The 22,868-nt window shown below is 43.2% G+C and overlaps 1 protein-coding gene and 1 long non-coding RNA gene across 5 annotated transcripts in view; one reads left to right on the forward strand and one right to left on the reverse strand.

Annotated features, from left to right (window-relative positions):
• Positions 1-7,309, forward strand: part of LOC8037132 — a 34,812-nt gene extending 27,503 nt beyond the window's left edge. For both annotated transcript variants that reach the window (XM_029977401.4, XM_042287214.1), the window contains 3 exons: positions 4,977-5,255; positions 5,478-5,621; positions 7,007-7,309. In XM_029977401.4, coding sequence (XP_029833261.2) covers positions 4,977-5,255; positions 5,478-5,621; positions 7,007-7,087 — 504 coding nt within the window. In that variant the 3' untranslated portion in view covers positions 7,088-7,309. The remainder of the gene's footprint in view (positions 1-4,976; positions 5,256-5,477; positions 5,622-7,006) is intronic.
• LOC115317712 overlaps positions 6,020-22,868 on the reverse strand; it is a 33,108-nt gene continuing 16,259 nt past the window's right edge. Inside the window, exons 2-4 of one of the 3 annotated variants that reach the window (XR_005717696.1) lie at positions 8,919-9,043; positions 7,552-7,714; positions 6,020-6,865 (exon numbers count right to left, since the gene is read on the reverse strand). This is a non-coding gene — a long non-coding RNA (uncharacterized LOC115317712). Of the gene's footprint in view, positions 7,715-7,819; positions 7,970-8,918; positions 9,044-22,868 lie in introns of all 3 variants that reach the window. The other 2 variants (XR_005717697.2, XR_005798933.1) reach the window with 2 other exon arrangements.

The raw sequence follows: 22,868 nt of genomic DNA on the forward strand, positions 1-22,868 counted from the left end.
AATAAACAACTAGAGGTGAAAGAAATTGCAAATTTATAATACATCACAGGATACTTGTGTACCATATTTCCCGGTCTGCAAGTCTCACTGTTGCATAAGTTGCACTCCCCCAAAAACGACTTTTCATAAAAAAGGTTAGAGTATAAGTTGCACCTTTGTGTAAGTTACACTGCTTTATACATAGTAGTTAATGAGTGCTGCAAAGAATGGCGTGCAGAGTTGATGCAGCTGTGTACCTATGCTGCCATGCTTCGGACTGTCTTCGGTACGTTAGAAGAGTGCTCTGCCGTTCATCCTTTGTCATAAATGTCGATAAAGCCTACGCCTTGCACAGTTAAGGTCCATACTTGTAAAATAGAAAAGCGCATATAAGTCACACGATTGTATTAAACACACCAACAGAAATTTTGAAAAAAATATAATGTGACTTGTACATTGGAAATTATGGTGCAGAAAAAGCGATAGTATTTAGACATCCATTGGAAATATCTAAAAAAATTGTGTGGGGTTTATTTTAGAAAATTATGTCCTAGCCCAGTATAAAAAAAAGGAGTGGTATGAAAGTTTGTGGTGTATCTGCTCAAATGCAATATTTACAGGGTATCCCAGATAACTTGCACCAAACATTACAAAAAAAATGGAGTGCTCTGCAAGAGTGAAACCAACTGTATGTTGTTAGAAAGCTTATTGGGAAAGGAACAATTTTTTAGTGTGCCTTCTTATTTAGTTCAGTAAAATTTATTAGCTAATTTTTAATTAGTCGTTTAAGAGCCGATGGGTGAATTGGAAAGTTGCAGAGCGCATTGAGAAGCACCCAGTTAAGGTGTTTCCTACATAATACACTTTGCACGCTTGTTTTTATTAGCCTAAAAAGAAGGCCCGTGAAATTTAAAAGACCACGTGACTACACGCCTGCGCGTCGCGCTTGCAGGGCTCTTGGACGTGCTGTGAAGGAACAAAGTCCACCCTATCACTGGAGCACTGTCCGAGACAGGGCTTTGTTTGGGGGTAGTCCCCGAAGATAAGTGCGAGCACCTGCTGCCACAAAGTCTCGCCTCGGACAGTGCACCACTGATAAGGTGGACCTTGTTCCATCGACAGAGCACGTCTGAGTATGCTGCTAGCGGGAGGTGCAAGCGCATTGTAAAGTTGTTGTTTTTCATAATTTGCAGGCTTTCTTTTTAGGCTAATAAAAAGAAGCGCGTAAAGTGTATCATGTTGGAAACACCTTAATTGGGTGTTTCTCAATGCGCTGTACAACTTTCCAATTCACACCTCGGCTCCTAAACGAATAATTAAAAAATGAGCTAATTAGTCTTGACTAAATAACTAGGCACACTAAAAAAATTGTGCACTTTCCCAAAACGCTTTTTAACAACATACAGTTAGTTTTTCTCTCGCAGAGCGTTTAGTTTTTTTTTTCTAAACTTTAGTGCAAGTTATCTGGGACACCCGGTATTTATACACTGAAAGCCTGATCACAGTGTTGAAAATGCACGAAGGATTTGACAATATCTGTTGCGAAGTTACGATTAATTCTACGGAAGAAAATCCAGGGCTGGCCTCGGTGACTCAGCGCTCTCTGTTTCTCATTATGCCTCAGTCGTTTGTTCCATGCTTTAATGACGAGGCTGAGGTAAAAATAAATTCTGCGTTTTACAGCTATCACAGATTGCATGAGCATGTTACTACTGTTGCCGACCGATTTTTCACACTTTACGTGGATTGTGCCAATGTACAAAAAGTCAAGCTGTTCGGAAAACGAGTTTGACTGAAAATGTCGCTTTATTTTCACTCTGCTTGCTACACAACCGGAAAAAAATTGATTGATGCTTTGCTGCATGTTGGATCAGACAGTGAAGATGCAGTTGGCACCATTTGTCACCTCTTGTAGATAATGTTCAACTGACCCAGGTCCCTTTGCTACTAGGCCTATTGGTGAGAAGCACACATAAATGCAGGACATAAGAGGAATGCCTGCGATGGTGGCGACTTTACAGACTGGTCTATGCAGGAACATAAAATCCGACTATTATGACCTCTGTCTCGCTTTTGTATTGCAAAGGATGTGGTCTCGGGAGTACAGGTTAAAACCTGAATGGCGGCAACCCAGTTCTAGGATTGTGCGAATATTCAAATTTTCGAATAGTAGTTTAGAATGATATGCTATTCAATATTTGCTTCAAAATGAACTGCAATATTTATATCTTTCGAGGTGTTGATCATGGCGGGTTATCCCATTGAGTGCACTTCTTACCGAGCACCGGTGCACTGCTTACAAGCAACACCCGTGGAAGCTGTGATCAACACTCTGAAAAAGGGTGTTGCTTCTCTGCAGTACACCGGTGTTTGGTAAGAAGCACGCTCAACAGGGCTAACCCTCCACGATCAACATTTCAAAGAATAGAAATAGCGCAGTCACATGCTTAGGAGACAAGCACACTTTCAAAGTGGGATCGTGCTCAGGCATGCCTGGTGTATTAAAAAAAAAGAAATGGCAACTTTGTGAATGCTGGTATCTACAGTGCAGAAAAATATTTAAATTTAAACTGTGGCTATATTGTGTAAGTATATGTTAGGCAGAGTGCCCCAACAACCTGCATTAATCATTTGCGATTGTATTATTCTTTTTAAAAGTCTAGAATGAAGGAGAGATATTTGCATATAGCTAGAAGATTTATAAATCCTCTCAATTGGGTATATCTGAACACCTTGATAGGTTTAATTTGATGTCAAATGCATCATTTACTGATCTGCACTGTAGGAATTAGACTTTCTGAGGCCACAGTCCATAAACATATATATATATATATATATAGCCAGGTTAAAATTAACTTAGCTTAGAAATGGACAAGTGGAAGCTTAGGAACGGCCTTCGCGAGTTCAGCTGTGTTTTCGTTTAAAGGGCAATCCGGTCAATAGTTTCGAATTTGGGATTATGACTGTTTTCAGCTAATGCAGGGTCCCTGAATTATAAGGTATAATTTTTTTTCGGTATTTTGTGTAGTTTTTATAAATATCACGGCTCAAAGTTCGGTTTCGAGCGTCTACGGCAAAACCTAGAGGGATGGCAACAGTGATCATCAGCCATATGGCCACGACGTAATGTCACAAGGGTAATGTGGTACACAGTACGACCAATCAACTGCAGCTGCACCGCAATGTGACGTCACAAGGGTGCTGTGCCAGTGTTCCTTGACTAAAAACTAACCCGCTTGCCGCCCGCCAGAGAGCAGCTAGTTGCATCTTTAAAATCGGTTTTAGTGGATTTTGCGGCTTCACTTTGACGTAATATTTTGGCTGTGATCATATTACGTGCTACTAAAGCGATACCAGTCATTTATTTTGGTTTCGTTTTCGACTGGAGTTTCCCTTTAAAGGGACCATGAAGGCAGTTTCGAAGTTTTATTCGACGATTGAAATGGATGTCAGGCACGTCTCAGATACTGTTGACCAAGTTCTAGCCCGAACAGCAGTTTGGGTGTTGCACCAATCGAGCAAACAGGCGCGGTAATAATAGCGCCGGGAACGATGCCTGAGACCCCACCGAGGCGGCGGCAGAAAGGTGAACTAAAGTGCGCCGTCGAAGTGTGACGACAACGGGCTCCTCGTCTGGCGATTGGTTCAAACGATAGACGCGCTCTTGGTTTCGATTTCGGTGGTGAGATGTGATGAAAAATTTTTATTTGAACGTTGGATAATCTTTTGAAGTTGTAGTTGGGAATTAATAGGTTTCATACCGTGTATAAAAGCATAATCTAAAGCGATCCCTCCGTTTGTCACTGGTTGAACGCATCCCGCTCTGCTACCTCTGGCGCGTAACAAGCATCGAGCAACCATGGACAAAAAAAAAAAGAAAAAGGTACAAGCGCCGGGGACGGCGGACTTTTGGTTCTGGTTTCGTGCGTCGTCTCATATTCGCTTTGCGAACTGGTGTCTCACCAATCATGCCACGTTTATGTGCAGTAGTAGGTTGCGCGAAAAGTCGGCTAAAGACGTGCGGTCGATCGGGCGACGTTAGTTTGCATAAACTGCCGACCGATGCAGTAATGCGCAGCATTTGGTTGCACTCCGTCATCTTGCGTAGAGCTGTGGACAGCGGTGTCAGGATTTGTTCGTTGCATTTCCGACCAGAAGACTTTGAGCAGCACCTTCACGTCAGCCGGAGTCTGGGTAAAAGTGGGGCGGGGAGTCGCTCTGAGGCGGCGACCGAGGAGTTGGTGGTAGGTCTGGAGCGGCCTCGGTAAAGCGCCAATCCAGAGTTCTGCGTCTTTAGCAGCATCTCCCGTTCAGTTGGCGTGAGGTCGCTGAACTGGAGCTCAAACTCGTCTGCGAGCGCGGCGTTGTCGTCCATTTCTTCCAGGTTTTCTTCACAGACCGCCGTGCACTAGAGCAAACCACGGGAACCACACTGAGTGTGCACTAAATCCTACCGATGCCGACAGTGCTCCCTGACGTCACTTCTCTTTCCAGAGGCGAAAAAGGGAAGAAATCTGAATGTTTGTTCCGGTTTTGCAAATTTATTTGCAGGTACAGAAATAAGAGTAACAACGTTCTAGAAAAAATTCTGTGGCATGCCAGGACCCCAATGCTTCCGAAAACACCTTTTTTAAAAAAAAATTAAATTGCCTTCATGGTCCCTTTAAGGATGGTGCAGTAGTGAAAGGCTTAGAGAAACTATTTGGTATTCGATTAGGAAATATTCAGCCAAAACCACTATTCTCTTCGAATACGCTTCAAATTCTCTTCAAACTCAAAATCCACTATTTGCACATCCCTAATCAGCTCACAGCAATAATCTGGTGAGTGCAAACAAAATTTTAAAAATTGTGCATGAGTTTTACAGCATTCAAACATTTAGTTGCTGTTATAATTTTGGCGTCTGAAAAATCGGTGGGCGGCTGAAGATCTCTGTATTTGCTGATTGAGCATCATTTTGAGGTTTCAACTGGAGTGACGTGGTCTTGGGCTTGCAGCTGGTACCTCCTGAAGTTTACGAGTACCATCTGTCACGAAGTGTCAAGACTGCTGAAAGTCAGGCACCCAACAGCTTCCATTGCAAGACAGCCGACTGCCCTGGATGGTGCATGCTCGAAGACAATGTGAATGTGTTCACATGTCCTGTGTGCCACCACTCAAACTGCTTGACTTGCCGTGCCATTCACGAAGGCAAGAACTGTCTTCAGTACCAGGATGAACTGGACTTTAATGCCCCCAATGGCCATGAGGCAAGACAGACCAAGGATTACCTTGATGTGAGTCTGTTGGCTATTCATGCATTTTCCCTAGACTTTAAAGGGACATTTACTAAATATTAACCATTGATACTATCATTGATTTCTGATAGGATGTCCATAGGTAACCAGATACACTTATCTTAAGGGGGCCTATAAAATTACATCCAATGGCATCCTGGCCATTTGGGGATGTCTTCAAGGTGTCATTGTCTTACTGGAATGCCTCTGCTTGTTTTGCAGAACATGGTGAAAGAAGGCCAGGCCATGCATTGCCCACAGTGCCAGGTTATTGTGATGAAGAAGTGGGGCTGTGATTGGCTCAAGTGTTCTGTTTGCCAGATGGAAATCTGCTGGGTCACCAAGGGACCTCGCTGGGGTCCTAATGTGAGTTATGTAGCAATTAGGTTAAAGTGCAGCCTTTTCAATAAGACAGAAAGTAAAATTAAACTTCCAGGATATACATATGAATTACAATAGGCCAGTGGCACAGCCGGGGGGGAGGCTTATGGGGCTTCAGCCTCCCCCGCCCCCCAAAATCCAACCGACCCTAATGTACACATACATTTTGAACCCCCCCCCCCCCCATCTGCACCCCAAGTCTTGGACATCCCAGGCATTTTAGCACCCCCTGACAAAAATTCCTGGCTACGCCGCTGCAGTGGGCGGGTGTTAATTTATACTCAAGGAAAAAGTGCTGACTTTCATAGGATTATGTCTTTAAAGAAAAAAAAAAATTAGAATGTGCTTTGGCTATGAAGTAGTTTTAAAATTGGCTTTTTTCTGGGAATATTTTTGAATGCTGCTTTCTTTCAAATAGAAATAGCATTTTTTTTATGCTGTTAAAGCTACACGAATGCAGTCTGTGCAGGCGAGTTATATGGCCAGGAGGACATAATATAGGGAGCTAATCGTCACAATAAGTTGGCTAATTAACTAAAATATGCTCATTGATTTTTTATTTAGTGAAAATAAATGAATGGTTCCAAATCGAAACTTGCCGAGCATCATTGCAAACAACTAAATCAGTTAATTTTAGAAAGACTTAGCGCGCGTGGGAAGCACATTGGAGTGCTAAAGTTACCACTCATGCAGCAGGCACAAGGCCACGGGTGCAATAATGCGCCCGAGCGCTTTTTTATCTTTTATCATCCGTGTTTTCGTACCGCCAGCCTTGTGGCTGTTGCACAAGTGCTAACTTTGGCACTCTACTGCACTTCCCACGCACTCAGTATTTCTAAAAATTGTTGATTTAGTGGTTTTTGATGACGTTCAGCACGTTTATAATTGGAACCATATGTTTAATTTCACCAATAAAAAAGTTAACTACCAAATTTTAGTAAATTATTCGACTTGTCATGTTGATTAGCCCCCTATATTATGTCTGCCTAGCCGCATAACTCACCTGCACAGACCACATTAAAGTAGATTTTTTGGCTTTTTAAAAACAAATCTGTAACGCCTAAGGAGAACAGCCTGTATCGTAAAAAAAACGTGTCTGTGTATACTCATGCTATGGAAGAGATTTTATAAGCATATGAGCTTGCATTTTCAGCTTGCATAGTTTAAGCCGAGGCTGCACCCATGGATGAATCAGGTTCAGAGGTTTCTCTCTCTAATCACAGAATGGGCTGAAAAAAAAAAAAAAAATTAAATAAAATGATTAGCATGTCATAGCATGTCACTAACAGTATTCTAATTCCTCTATAAGAATGACTATGCTAGACACTAAAGTGAAGCAAGCAATTTAGTCTGGGTACTTCTTCTTTCAGGGGAAAGGAGATACTTCTGCTGGCTGCAAGTGTGGAGTGAATGGTGTGAAATGTCACCCAAAGTGCAACTACTGCCACTGAAGTTTATCTGAACTCTCGTGTGCCAAGACAAATACTAGCAAGAAATAACATGTGTGAGAGAATAAAAATCATTATAAATTGTGTATACAGCATGTTTTATGGAAATGTAAGGGATAGGTTAAACCTACTAGTCAGTATGAAGTGACCCTGAAACTAGAACTGTTTATAAATTTAAAGCAAACTTTTAATGATAATAAATATATTGCCATATTTGCTATTTTATTATGTTCTCATTTTATTTTGCATATTACAAAATTTTTAGTATGACTTACAAAATTGTCTTCAGCCTGTCTAAAAAAAAAAAAAAAAAACAGTCCTTTTCATGCTCTTCCATTCTTACCCAAATGAACAGATCAAGAGCTCATCCCTGCAGGAGGTGGAATATTTCTAAATTTCGATGAAGCCTTTGAAGATATCAGGCTTATTATAATATCAGCTATTTCATTATGAGTAAATATATGTACTCGTATGATAAAAGGCTGCGGTACCACGGCAGCCATCTTGAACAAGACATTAGTTGAACCACCAGGGCGGCGTTGGCTGTCCGTGTGAGCAAACTTTTCCCCCAATTTTCTTCTCACACTGCCCTCCTTGTCACCCAGATGTTGTAGATCTTGGAGCTAATCCCTGCAAAAATGGAAATATTTATAAATCCAAGCCAAGCTTTCAAAGAATAGGTTTACCTTGTTATCTTCTATTTCACGCATTCTCAAAATTGGGAGGATGACTTACCACGCATCCTCAAAATTGGGAGGATGACTTGCAACATATTTTTCAGCCTCGCTCAAAACCCTTTTTCTCGTTACGTTTTCATGCTTTCTCCTTATGCGAATGCATATGATCCGGCACCTAATGATCGCAGAAGAAAAGGTGTCTTCTTTTCTGGGACAAAGAATCGAGGAGTGGTTTTCTCCTTTTAGATTGTGCATTGGCCTCGTCCAAATCAAGCTCAGTTTAAAGTGTACCATTTTACGACACATTAACTGAAATCAGCGGCCAACTGGATGTTTTGTCATCTTAAATTCACTTTTTTGCTCAGGTTTGGACATTTTCATAAAAATTGTCCCTACATATTTTCCCTCTCTGATGTATACACAGCCAGAGTCCAACAGCAAACTTTGGAGACTCGTCCAGCTCTGCCACACCAGAAGTGAATAAAAAATCGCTGTTACTACCTGGCTCGGTATACTTCAGGGTGTTGTACGCTACACACTGCTTGGGAAAATAACCCCTGAAATACCATTCAGAAGTAAAGATCTTGTCTGTGTCACTCATGCAGACACTTGTTCTATATTTAGGCTGCTTTGCATGTTGTGCTACCAGACTTCGGGTCGAATCTGGGTCTACTTTCAGAATTTTGTACATACTTCATTTCAAGAATAGAGCAATGGTTGCATATATCCATTCCACTGTGGTACCCCCGAAACTTTCTTTATAAATATTTTTATGACAGTGACTTCACAAGGGAAAATATGATCATGCACCTGCAATCAGTTGTACACGGAGTTCCTCTTTCCGTGTGCTGCTGACGATATCGTACTTGGATCGTATTGAGGAAGAAACAGGTTCTACCCTTAAAACATGTGCCCTGTCGTGGTATCACCTTGTAATAGCTTTTCAATGTGCCATCATGTTTTGTCAAGTATAATGTTTCCCGAAAGTGTGGATGTCCTTGCAAGAAACATTTTTGAGTCACCTTTCTTAGTTGACACAGCTTAGACATCACTTATTTTCGGACTTTCACTAAGTAGGGCTAATCAACATGCAGCAATTTCTATACTCACACCCTAGTTGAACAAAAAATGTATATATGGAAGGAAATCGGACTTACTGCCATCACCTTCTTGCAGCCGTACGAATATCAATTCTGGAAGTCACGGGCAATTAGGTTTCTTATTGTTTAAAGTGCTTCCATGCACCTTGAGCACTTTTTGAAGCTGTGTTTCCTTGGCGCACCTGCACGAACAAAATTTCGGAATAATTGGACATTCCACTTATTAATTTCTTACTGGACTGGCTACACAGTATGCCCGAATAGCCACATGTCTCGATTCAGCATCTCAGCAATGTAATTGTGACCAAACAGTTCCCTCCTATCACGTGGTATCAAATGACAGCATTCTGCTTTAAGTTTTTTTTTTTTTTTTTTTTTTTACGTCAAATTATATTGAACCTAACTCCCTCAGTTTAATAGGAAATATATATATATATATATATATATATATATATATATATATATATATATATATATATATATATATATATATATATATATATATATATATATATATATATACAGAGTGTTTCATGTAGCTGCCAGGCTCTTTAAATCGACCGCGAAATGCGGTTTCTTTGCCTATCGCGCTACGATTTTGTGCAGCGTTGCCAACAGATGGTGGATTTTTTTTTTTTTTGTAAAATTTGCAAAGAGCGAACTTACCTGAGTAAAAACTCGAGCATACGGCGCCGAGAGCCGGCGTCTTTAGCAGACGATCTTTTCGACTCAAAAGCGGCGATTTAAAGAGCCTGGCCGCTACTTGGGACACCTGATTCGCTCAAATGACCGCTGTTCACTAAAACGTCATTCGCTCATGTGATATTGACCCACTTACCCAATCATAAATTTAAATATAAACAGATTTTAAGTCATTATCCCACTTATTGTGACGATTGCAGGTGAGGCCAGGTAATGTCTGCCTGGCCTGGTGTAGCGTTCACGGCTTTTATTTTAAATGTGTACGGAAGAAAAAGGAACATACAGCTGTATAATGTGAACTAGCGTGTAGAGCATGCTCTTGCAAATACATAATGTACATCAAAATTTAATTTTGTCTTGATCGTTTTCATATGCCCGTGGAGCACAGAATGTGTTGTGCGTGCATTATGCGTGCGTTACGATTTGTGTTTTATTACGGGGAGCTTTAGGTGGTTTCTGATGCGCTGCGCACACGACACATTCTTGTGTTCTCCGGGTTTATCAGAATGACCAAGACAATTTTAAATTTGTTCAGGAGTGGAGTGTGGTACGAGCATACTTTAACGAGAAGTTGTCTATGGTTCTGCTTCTTTGGTGGGTGCGTGTGGGCCCGTGAATGCTTAGTGCTCTTGGATTGCGATGAATCCCTTGGGGTAACAGAAGTAATAGCAAGGGTTAGAGGTTTATCGCACCCTTTACTCTATTTATTGGCGGTTGTTTGAAGTTGTGACCCCATACGCCCGCTGCGCCGGTCGCCTGCGGACTAAGTATCACTTTCCGCCGACAATGGCATGTGGACTAATTGCTGGACTAGGTATGACTCGCCGCCGACGATCGCCTGTGAACTAATTATTCTGAACTAACTATATATATGACTTTCCGCCGACGGTGGCCTGCGGACTAAGTATGCTGGACTAAGTGTGACTGGCCCCAACGGTAACTTGCGAACTGTGTTTGCTGGACTAAGTTTGACTCACCGCCAACGGTCCTTTGTGGATGAAGTAGGCTGGAGTTGCCGCGGACGGTCGTCTGCGGACTATATGTATGTTGTACTAAGTATTATTCGCCGCAGACAGTCGCGTGCTACCGCAGGTGACCTAGTCCTACTTAGTCCAGCTGCTTGCGCTTTCTGTCATCCCCTCGTGGCGCCGAGCAAAGACGTCGGACTGCGGATCGCACATTCCGCTGTCCGGTTCTTGCTTACCCCTTGGTAAATCTCACTGTTTGTGGTTGTGTCGAGTTATGAATATTTTGATGCTTCGGAAGTTATGCATTGCCTGCGATGGGCTTTGTATACTGTATATTGCCTTGGCCTGCGTGTAACGCTTTTTCGTCACACCCGAGCGTTACACTTTGCATGATATTCAGCATATGAACACATTCTGTGTTAAAAAAACAACAACAACAACAAAAAAACCTTAGTTTATAGGCTGGCGATTACCGGAAATAGTCTAAACGTTTCAGGTCTGGCAGATCCTTGTTCAGTCCAGTGATATGATTACTGAGCAGATTTGTACGAAACTATGACATGCTCCGTTCGGATACATTTCACTAAATACGAGCTATTTGCGCCAATATTGTGATCAAAGTTAATTTTTCTTTCTCAAGACTGACACTAATAACTCGGGCCCCGCTACACTGGCAGGTCGTTAGGCTTGTGCGAATTTTCAGAACTTTCGGGCACTGAATCAAATAACGTACTATCTGAGTCGACCTTCCCACTGAGCATTGATAGTACTCGACGTAGGTTTTGGCGGGCTAGTTAGCTCCGTCGTCTGCTGTTCTCACAAAGAACTGTTGCACCACGGAGATTTATTTACTATTAAAAAAAAAAAAAGCCTGCATCGCCGCTAGGCATTATTGCAGAGGGTGGGTTTTTGCAGTCTTCACCAAGCACACCTGTAGTGCAACCAAAATATATCGCAACACTACTATGATATAAAAAAGGCATTATTGATCAAACAACTGGAAAAGGTATCTATTAAACACAACTGGATTATGGAAAGCACTATCTATCAAACACTAGCCGACAGAACTATCTATAAAACACTTTTTTTGAAAATTCGTCAAAAATACATATTTAGGCAGCCTATTCCACCCTTCAATAATTCTTGGACAAAGAAACGAAGAAAACGCAAACACATTTAGTGTGATAGGGGTAGGGTTGGATTTTGCCTAGGTGGTTCGCTCTTCCTGATATATAAAGTGGTTATTGTAAAAACATCCCTATTAGTTAATAGCTTATTGTTGTACATGTTATCACAGACGATGTGGAGGAACTTGAATAAACGCGAATCTATCATTAGTATCTGACACAAGGAATTCTGGATCGTTTCCCATTTCCTTACTAATTACGTACTCCACGCCCTTGTTTCTAACCTGTCCACATTGCTCAGCAACTTCATCTTCGACCACATTAATATTCATGGCTCAAAAAAAAAAAAAAAACAGTACGCTCATTTTGTTTGGGCGAAGGGTGTTGTTTTATTTTCTAAGTGTATTGTCTTCCGTACGTGCAGAGACACCCCACGGACGTATATGTACACGGTCAAGCTTTCTATTGGAAGCTGTTTTGTCCGGTGTCTTCGTCACAAATTTCTTATAATAAAGTTCAAAGTTCAAAGGTGTGGCCACAGTGATCCTGCACATCTCGCTTTGCTGCAGAGCAGCCGCTTGCGTAGAGAAAAAACACTTCTTCACAGTGAGATGGTGCACGCGCCCACGTCAAATGAAAAACTTGGTAAATGTTGATGTTACAACCCTTACAGTTTAATATTCAATATTGAACCGTAGCAATTATTAAAGTGTGTATGATAGACCGTGATGCCATGAAGAGCTTCTTGCGCCATTTTTTTATTCAAGATTTAATGATGAGCATTTGATATAACAAGATGATTTCTGAATCCCCATAGTTAGGTGTAGCTGCGCTGTGTTATAGGTTTAATTTTTGAGTCAGATACCTTGTTCATTTACCACTCCATGCAGCCCTTTAAGATTTCGATGGTACTGTCAATAAAATGTAGATCCAGCAAACTTATTTTTCAAATTATGATTTTGTATCATTATAAAACTATGCCTACACGCAAAGAAGGTGTTCATGGGCATAATTAAACCACGACAGCTTTATTTGTTTTAACTGAATTAACAATTAGAGAATATTTTGTAAACCTAGATAGGTAAAATACCAGTGGTCTTGCGGTTTGTTTAATGTTTCCAGGATTATTCAATTTGTTTTATTTGTGTGTTGTGTGCGTATACTATCCACCCGTTTTGTACTTTCGCATGAAGTAGCATTATTTTTTTCCTGCACCTCTGCTGTTGTGCCTATGTAGGGGGTCGAGGGCCTTTTTAAGTTGTATTTCACAGCTTTTCCCCTCGACCTCCACCATCAATGTAGATGGAAATAAACGAATTATCAATTGCACATTTTTGTTGAAAACCTCGATAGTTTAAACAAAAGAAAGAAATGCTATCGCATTTAAAAGTGGTTGCTGCAGTGGTGGGCTCTTTAAACAAAGTATGGTTCTTTGCCACAGCATTTGTGTTACCTTGTCGGGTACTACTTTTAAACACAATGGCAAAACGGCTATACACGTAAAAAAAAAGCTTTTGCGTTAATTTCTTGCACAACACTCGGCAACCCAATCACCGCAACCTACAGAGGCAGCTCAGTGAATGACGATGCCGAAACTTGTTTAGACCAAAAAACGCAGTCTGAGTTGTGACATTAAGCAATGCAAAACGTCACGCTTGCATTGCTTAATGTCACAACTCAGACTGCGTTTTTTGATCTAAACGTACGTTTCGGCATCGTCATTCCCTGAGCTGCCTCCGTAAGTTGCGGTGATTGGCTCTACGAGTGTTGTGCGAAAAAGTAGATGCACGGGCTTTTTTTAGAGTGTAGTTGCCTATGCTTCGCAAATAAGTACAAAAAATGTTCGGGTGAATAGTCGCAGAACAGGATAGAAATTGCGATGAATGTCACGGGTGTTCTATGCATTCAACATTCAGCCGATACATATTCGTTAATGTATCTATATGGACCCTATCTTATCAAACACCTCGCCAACTGTGATAAAGATAATCTATGGGGTGTCTGAAATGCCGAGGCTCGATGTCAAATGTGCAATAAAAATCGGCACCTGCTCGTGGCAATCTAAACTTTTCGTCAAAGGCGTATTTCACAGGTGGGTTTTACCTTGTGAAATATGAAGGCGTGCGTAGCTTAGGGGGAGCTACGCCTTGTAATTTTACAAGGTAAAACCCACCTGTGAAATACACCTTTGACGAAAAGTCTCGATTGCTACGTGCAGGCGCCGATTTTTACGGCCCATTTTGGATGGAGCCTCGTCATTTCAGACACCCTATATATAACGAGACAAAATGCTCAGGCAGTTTTCTTAACCCTGATGATTAACCAGTGTAGCATTTTGAGGCGGCAATACTGGACGGCCAGATAAGCCTGGGTCCGGTGCTGGGGTAACGCCGACAAGGTTTGACCAGAGGAAAGTTGGCGACCGGGGGGAAGAAGCGGGGGGTGATGTTTTCTTAGTTTCTTTGCCCGATACCCCAAATGTTCGTCTTTTTAGACATTGGTTAGGTGGCGCAAGCTACCGCCCGTTACAAAGGGTATAGCCAGTAGCATCCATCCATCCATCCATCCTGACGGCATTGTACACGTGGGCACATGTTTAAAAAGTAGTGTTAGGAGCTGCTACCGCCACGCGGCGTAAAGATAACTCTCAAACAATCGTCTTTAGTTGTAAGCTCAAGAGTGCGCGTGAAATGCAAACCGAGCCTCGCGAATGCATCGAGTGTTTACTCCTAAGAAAACAGAAGCCTTTCAGAAAAATCCTGATTCAGCGAAGCTGGAGATTCGATGGACGCTTCACTTGGAGCAGCTCCTTAAATAGGAAACAGGGTCCTTTATCACACCCCTTGAGCCTCTGCTCTGCATATCATGTTGTGGCGTACTTGGCAGGAGCGAGAAAACAAAACTGCAAGGTAACTTCTGGGTGCTGCTCTGTTGCTATCGGCAGCCCTGAACTTGACCGTGAGAACGTACGACCATTCCAAAAGGAGACGACAGCAAAACTGCGATACGGGAACGCGATAAAGAGTGTTTTCCTGTTGGCTGATACGTGATTCGCGGCCAAGGGGGTCACGCTAGCACGTGCAGCCCGAATGAGCCACAAGGCTCCGGGATGACCGATTCACGGTGTCATCCAATGGGAGACTGGCTCCGGGCATTAGGGTCTGGACGAAAATAACTAAACAAAAAAACTTCGCTATTTGCGCAAGCTGGTTGGGGATCTTTTTTTACTATTTACTAGGCTTAGTAATGACGCCGGTGCTTTGAAACGTGCGCAGCTTTTGCTACACAAAATAAGTGGCACTTGATATGACTCAAAAGGACCTTCAACTCGAGTTTTTTTTCCTCGACAAAAAAAAAAAAACAAAAAACAACAACAACAACAAACAAACAATGAAAGGTCATTGCGCTCTTGGACACCTTGTTTATGAGGCAAGACTAGTGGCAGTGAATGTGCGCAGTGAAAATCCAATGAAAAGAATCGATGTACGTACACGTGTTAACCAAAACATTTCAGTGAAGTTATGTGCCCACGACGCAAAACAACGTGGGCTAAAGCTAAAATGTCTTTGTTGGGCCCTTTCTGAAATCTATGTTGTGATAGGAACTGTGGAAATTCCACCTTTCGCAAGCATTTTTTACGCACCACAAACACGGGAAGACCTTCCGTCTCCCACGACACAGTCAACTAGAAGAGGTTGCTCGGTTTTGTAAGCTTTGATGATGATGAATGTAGTCATTAAATAAAGAAATGATTGTACCCATACTGGAGGCATGCTGTATGATGTACTATGTCCTCTCGATCACGCGCTGGCAAACTGGTGAACGTTCTCGTAAGAATAGATTATTTCGTTCAACACTACTTGACTACGTTTTGCGAGAGAAGCTCTTGCTTGTTTGGAAAATAGTAAAGACAGCCAACACCCAAGGCCTTGAAACTAAAGGTTCGTTCACACACTTGTAACCGAGAACGATCGAGAGAGACCAGACCGGTTTTTAAGACTCTTACGACGTTTTAGGACCAGTTCCGCAGCAGGGCACGCGGTCCTGAGACGTCGCAAGAGGCTTAAAAACCGGTCTTGTCTGTCTCCGTCCTACTCGGTTGCAAATGTGTGAACGGCGCTTAAAGGCCCGTTCGGGTCCATATCACATGAGCGAATGATGTTTTAGCGAACAGCGACATTTGAGCGAATCGACGTTTTAGCGAATAACGGGGGCGCGCGTTAACCCATCCGCCGCGCTGCGCTTTACGCCGCTTCGCGGCGACAGTCTGTGGCGGCTCATTACAAAAATGTGAACCCATTTGGCCCACCCGAAAACGCCGCTTCGCGGCGTCCGACTATTCACTAAAGTGTCATTCGGTGAAACGTGGGCGTTCGCTAAAACGTCATTCGATCAAGTGAGTGCCTCCCCTCTTGGTCTTACTCGGTTGCAAGAGTGTGAACGGGCCTTAATATACTCGCGACTTGACGTCCCGCGAGGTCGGATCTTGGTTATACAGGTGGCATGACCTGTATTCAAGGTCAGATTCGCAAGATTTACAGTTTTGCACTTTAAAAAGCCTCGCGTCTGGGGAGCTGAACTTCGGGAGAACGTGGATAGCAATTCGAGGTGGCCATTTTCGTGACTGTAAAGGGTACAGCCATACTTACTGTGATTCGTTTTACCCTAAGTCCAGACGCAGCCGACGCTACGAGCTGATGGTACCAATCAGACAGCGTCAAAAGCGCACCATCATGGTGTTCGTACGTCTTGTATCATCGCTGCAGCAATCATAAACAAAAAAGGCCTCTTCCGCTTTTCACGCTATTTGATCGGTTCCATGACCGCGTAGCGCCGGCTGCGTCTGGACTTAAGCTTAAACAAAGTATCGTGTTGTTTCCGTAGGCACACGCGTATTAATAGCGTTATCTTTAACATTTTCCGCTTTAAAAATATTCCACCGTAACCTGCTCTATATCCTTACAAAAATATCAATGAGTTTCAATGAGTTTCTAATGTACTGTATAATAATACATTAGACACTGAATTGAAACTCATTGATAATATTTGTAAGGGAACAACTAAAAAAAAAAAAAATAACCTACAGGTTTTATATCTGGACAGAAACGCCGTTGTGCGTGTGCTGGATTATTGTATTCGGGGTAGAAATCAGATCAACATTTTCTGGTTTTATCCGAGAACGGCCAACCGGCCTCAACTTTATTGTTTGAAACTTAAAATCGCTACAAAGAAAGAAAAAAAAAAAATCGACAGCGCTATTGCAGAAGAGGATTTCGCGACAAACCAGGCACAAAGGACGCGTACGGAAACGAGCAGCTCGCCCTCATCTCCAAGAGACTTTTTCTCTTGTCGCCGTTGTGCCACCCTCGGAATAAAGAGAGTGCCATGAGGGAAAAAAAGAAAGAAAGAGACCGGAAATTACATAGCCTTCTGTTTTGGGGAAAAGAGGGGAGTCCTCGGGCGTCCCTTAATTCTATTATCCCAAGCGAATCAGAGCAATTTGTGGGCAGGCCAGGTAATTGATCGAATTGAGCCTCATATCTCGCGCTTGGCCGAGCCCTTTTTGCCCCAAATATGAGGTCGCCCGCGCTGCGTTCCTTAGTCCCGACTTTCCCCTTTCTCTCAGCAGCACGCTACGTGAGACACAACGGTCCCCGCTTAAAGGAACAGCCGGCTTCGCTTAGTGCGCCGTAACGGGAGGAGTTCGAACCACGACGCTAATCCTTATACGTGTTCGACGAGGCAAAGTGGCTGCGAAATGGTCCCGGCGGAGGATCGTGAATGGGGACGACTTGATAGCTTTGAGCACTGTGTCGTTGCGTGGATTGTGCGTGAACTGACTTGTATTTTGTCAATGGGGACGCCACGATCAAGTCAGCATTGCTGAAGGCTAATCATTCTTTCACTCCGAGTTGCTTATCTTAATTCGAACGGAATATCGTTTCATGACCCCTTTAAACAGTTACCCACCATTATGCCATGTAGATAGATTTTTTTTTTTTAGCCAGGCCACATCCTTTCATGCTTTAACCCGCACGCCTTTAGGAGTTGTTTTCCTGCTTCGTGAAATAAGTTTGACAACGTTTTTGTTGTTAAAACAAAAAGGTAATAAGAATGATAGAAACAGCCTTCTTACGGCGTTTTACTGACGGGTAATGAGGCACTAAACGAAGAGTAGGTCACTGTAGCGTTCGATGGATGTTTCGAAGCAAAGTAGTTAGACGTCGTTTTCAGATGAGGGCTCGCAATTTTTTTCGTCTTGGACAGAGTTTCGGCAGGTTTGAATACCCTAAGAAATATCTGCGCGTCTACTTACCTACAAAATACTCGAAGAGCCAATCGCTGCGTTCTACGAAATCAGCTCAGCGAATGATGAGGCGGAGCATCCGTTTAGACATAAAAATTAAGTCTGCGCTGTGGCATTACGCCATGCAAGCATGACGTTTTGCATTGCGTAATGCCACAGCGCAGACTTCATTTTAGGTCTAAACGGATGTTCCGCCTCATCATTCGCTGAGCTGATTTCGTAGATCGCAGAGATTGGCTCTTTGAGTGTTTTGCGGGTAAATAAACGCGCAGGCATTTCTTAGAGTGAAGGACGATCTACTTCCATTAAACAAACAAATGGCACAGAGAAATAAAAATCTTGAAAAGTGTTTCGTACGTATTTGCTGCATTTAAATAATTTTGTTTTTAACAATACTCGCACACAGTACGGCACTTTATGTGATGCGCATCTGCAGAGTCACTGACATCTTAAGAAAGGCAGGGCGTGGTGAGTTTCGAGCATCTTATTATTGGTCCGCAACCAATCAGATTGCGGCGTTAACCGATACGAACGCCGGAGAACCAATCAGAAAGCAAGGAGCGTGAATGTCAGAAGTCGCACCCTGCCTTTCGTGTCTGTATACGTGATAATTCTGTCGACCTTGATAAGCCGCCTCGCATGTCTATAGAAAATTAATTTTTAGTCCTACAAGTGATATCTACTGAAGAAGGCTATCACATTCCGACTTTGACGCTGATATGCTGTAGATGTGCGTCATAAAGTAGGAAATGAATAACACCAATAATGCTCTAAGGTACGTACATCTACACTCTAAAAAATGTTTGTGCGTCTACTTTCACGCACAACACTCGGAGAGCCAATCACCGCAACTTACGGAGGCAGCTCAGCGAATGGCAATGCCGAAACATAAGTTTAGACTGAAAAACGCAGTCTGAGTTGTGACATTAAGCAATGCAAAACGTCACGCTTGCATGGCAACTCAGACTGCGTTTTTTGGTCTAAACATATGTTTCGGCATTGTCATTCGCTGAGCTGCCTCCGTAAGTTGCGGTGATTGGCTGTCCGAGTGTTGTGCGGGAAAGCAGACTCACGGGCTTTCTTTAAAGTGTACCATGGAAACAGGCTGTTTGGAGGAGGTGATATGATAAAGACATTCCTCGTGGTATAGTTTCTGTTGTCTCATCACTATAGGTAAATTACTGCCTCCCAAAGAAGTCGAGATCTGTGGTCACGAGTTATAGTGTGTTTAAGAAAGCCCACTGGGTCTGAAATAACACCGGCGAGTCCCTCGTGCTTGATGCCATCACGTTGCGCGAGGCGGGCCTACCCGGAATAAAAGCAGGTACGGCGTCAACCATCCAGATTTGGATCGCCAAGTCTTGCACATGCACCAGGCGGCTGTTAATACCCGACTTGGGTCATTAATCACCCGTCCTTCGGATTAAGACGGATTAAGGGGCTGTGGGGCGCCAAAAAGGTGCACGGCCTTTTACGCACGTTCTCTGGCTTTTATTTCCATTATTTTTACCTTAAAGCAGCAACGACGTCGCGTCCGCTCCTAGCTCTTCATTACAGGGGCTTGATTAATGAACAACACTGCTTCCAAGAGAACACGCTGTCCTGTAGTGGCCTCGCATTTTGTTTACGAGCCCAACGCCTGACGTGCAACGCCAGGGGTGTTCAAGAAGATGCTCCTATGAGCACTGGCGATTCTTTTTAGCCGACCTGCATATTGATCAAGCTTGTTTTTGTGTCTGCTCGTGCGAGTTAATAAAGCCACGTCTCTAAATATTTAACGCTAAGTTTGAAGCATCACGACAAAACTAAATACAAAAACCGCATGAAGAAAAAAAAAAAAAAGAAAAAGAAACACTTGTCAACCTTTTTTTTTTTAACGAAAGTGGCCGTCATCATTTAGTAATGTACTACACACTTGTAGATATGATCTTCCTTGCTCTTGAGATGAAACTTAGCTTTCTAATGAATCAAATATTAAGGCCAGATGTAAATAATTTAGGGGAAGCATCTATGGTAGAGAAAATCCACGAATAAATTAATACTTCCTCAAAAACTGGAGCGCAACTCGTGCCACATCTTTTGACAATCGTTTGTCAGTACTAACGCGTATTCTTAGCGCATTTGGTAGACTGCTCCGTTAGTGTTGGAGCAAATTGCGCTTCGCCTTAGATGGAAGCATATTCATTCATTATTTCGCGTATAGGAGGACAGGGAGCGACCCGGCCAGGTAGTCATCTGGAGACTCGTGGATCCTGTCGCACAGGAAAAAAAATGAAAGACGTTTACAATTTTTTTGTAACGCCGAATTAGAGCGCAGCTGTTGAGGAGGAGGAGAGGAGGGTATGCCCCTCCTCCCCTTCTCCTCGACCTCTCCTGCTGCCCTCCCAGTTAGCGGGAAATGTTTGCCAAATTTCCCGCTAAATATAGGGGAACAAATTCCACGCTAAATTTAGCAGGAAAATTTTTCCGCTAAATTTAGCGGGAAATTTTCCCCCTAAATTTAGCGGTGAGTTTTTTTCGCTAAATTTAGCGGGTAAATTTTTTCGCTAAAGTTAGGGGGGGGGGGGGTCTTTTCGGTAAATTTAGTGGAGAATTTTTTCCGATAAATTTAGTTCGGAAATTTCTCCGCTAAATTTAGCGAGGAATTTTCCGCTAATGACGTCATGTGTGACGTCATTTTGGGAAACGTTCCATAATGCAACGGGCGGTTACGCCGACGGCGGCGGCGACGGCGACGCTGCTCAAGCCGGAAATGGGTGCTTATAAGAGCTGTGCTCTAAAAGATGAAACCCAAGGTGTGGAAGTGCTGAGCCATCTGTAGAGTATGTACAAGTCATTTATGGCACGATCGTAATGCTGTAGCATAATGCTGAAATTGAGATGAGAAAGCACGAGTGACCAGTAAAAGCGACAGAGAAATAGAGAACACAAACAGGACCAGAACAAGGAACCTTCCATAGCAGGGTCTTAACAAGCCACAAAAAAGAAAAAAGATAAACCTTTTTTGTGTTTTCATTTGTGTGACGTGTTTTAAGCTGCGAAAAGAACAGTGGCCGGCCGGATAGCCGCCTAGTGGTTGGTGAAACTCGTCGCCGACGTTTCCGTCCACGCGCATATTCACACTCCCCAAGGAAATCGAAGGGTGCGAGACATGGCTCTTCTTAGCTTGCCATGGAGTGCATGCATGCAATTTAGGGCACAACCATCAGGCGGCATTCCCACTGGCGTTCGAATCGCAACCTCGACGCGGATTAATTCGTGTTCTTCATCAACTGCGCGTGAATTTGTGAACTGCGCGTGAACCTTTAAAGGGCTCATAAAAAAAAAAAAAAATTAAACAGTCTGGTTGGAACACGCGTGTCAAGAAATTTATTTTACGGGCAAATTTTTTTTTTAAAGCAACATTGACGGCGCGAGAATTATTTTAAATTTTGCGCGCAAAGTCTATGACTTCGCGGAATGGTCATACACACTCTACAACAAGAAGCGAAGAAATTTTGCATATAAAGAACATGACGATTTAGAAGGAATATACTTGCGAACAGCCCCTATGTTTGTGACCCAAAACTCACTATGCGTATAGATGGACGCAAGGACCCTGGGGGTGGTAAGCGACTTCTTAGAATGCTTGCCTGACCGACCAAAGAACCCTTGAACGTCAGGGTCCCTTTAATATCAAACGAACGCCTTTTGACAGGACAGAAAAAAAGTAAGAACTCACAATTCGCGTATATACGGCGAACGATTAAAAAAAAAAAGAAAAAAAAAATAAAACGTACGAAGATGTCGGTGGTGTCGCCTAAACCAACCAATCTAATCATATCATCGTCTAGCCAACGAACCTGCGGAGCCAGCAGACCACAACGACGAATGAATGGGCAAATTTTGATTCACCGACAACCTGAGAAACGCAGAGGCGAGTCTCGAGCAATTAATTATCGGCCCGCACATTGCGGGCCGATAATGGAATGGTGTCATTATCACCCAATCAGATTGCGGCATTAGCCGACAAGAACGTCGAACAGTCAACCACGAAGCAAGTATCGGATAAATGATATACCACGCCCTTCGTTTCTTAAGCCGACAGTGGCTATACGGCGAGCAAGTGTTCCAAAAGGCGTCTTTCGCGCATCGGAACGCCCAACCAAAGGGCAACACGGAGAAGGCGCGCGGAACGCGTGATGACGGGGCGGCTGAGCGCGCACAGTCATTGGTTGAGGTCGGGTGAAACAAAAGCACGTGGGTCCGTTTAGGCGCCCTGTTTTTTACCCTTTTACAATGCTACGCCAATTAGCCCAACTCACCACTGGGGTATAGACCCTTTTCGTTTACTCTGGTCCCCAGCCACCTGGTAGGCATATATGGGCGACGAAAAAATACTAAAACATTTCAACCTGAAAACAATAATTAAAAAAAAAAAAATGGAGGGGAGGCAAAACGAGAATGCGTGACGGTTGCGCTTATATCCTAAATGTTATTCTATTGGCGTGGCGGCGGCAAAACAATAGCTTCGTTCGATGTAACTGCTGCACCTCCTGCACCGGTGCAGAAAAGTGTAGCGCAGTGTACTTCCGGTATGTGTATTCAGATACGATCGGAAGTACACAGCCCTCCACTTTTCTGCACCGGTGCAGGAGGTGCAGTCACTCGAACAAATCTAATGTTTCCGCCCAAGCCATGGAAGTGACCATATTCAAGATGGCGGCGCCCTTGGGAAGAAAAAGGTGGTTGACGGTCCGAGCTGGGGCTTGAGAAGAGCGGGGGCAGCTCGAGGGGGCTCTTCATTTTCACAGTACCTTCTTTTGATCGAACAGGGCACACTTAGGAAGCGGGTCACTCATTTCGATCGTATGAATCCTTCTTAATTCACTCACACACTTTAAAATCAGAGAGTCCGAGGATC

The sequence above is a fragment of the Ixodes scapularis genome, unplaced genomic scaffold (assembly GCF_016920785.2).
Source record: "Ixodes scapularis isolate PalLabHiFi unplaced genomic scaffold, ASM1692078v2 PGA_scaffold9__187_contigs__length_104089568, whole genome shotgun sequence".
Taxonomy (NCBI): domain Eukaryota; kingdom Metazoa; phylum Arthropoda; class Arachnida; order Ixodida; family Ixodidae; genus Ixodes; species Ixodes scapularis.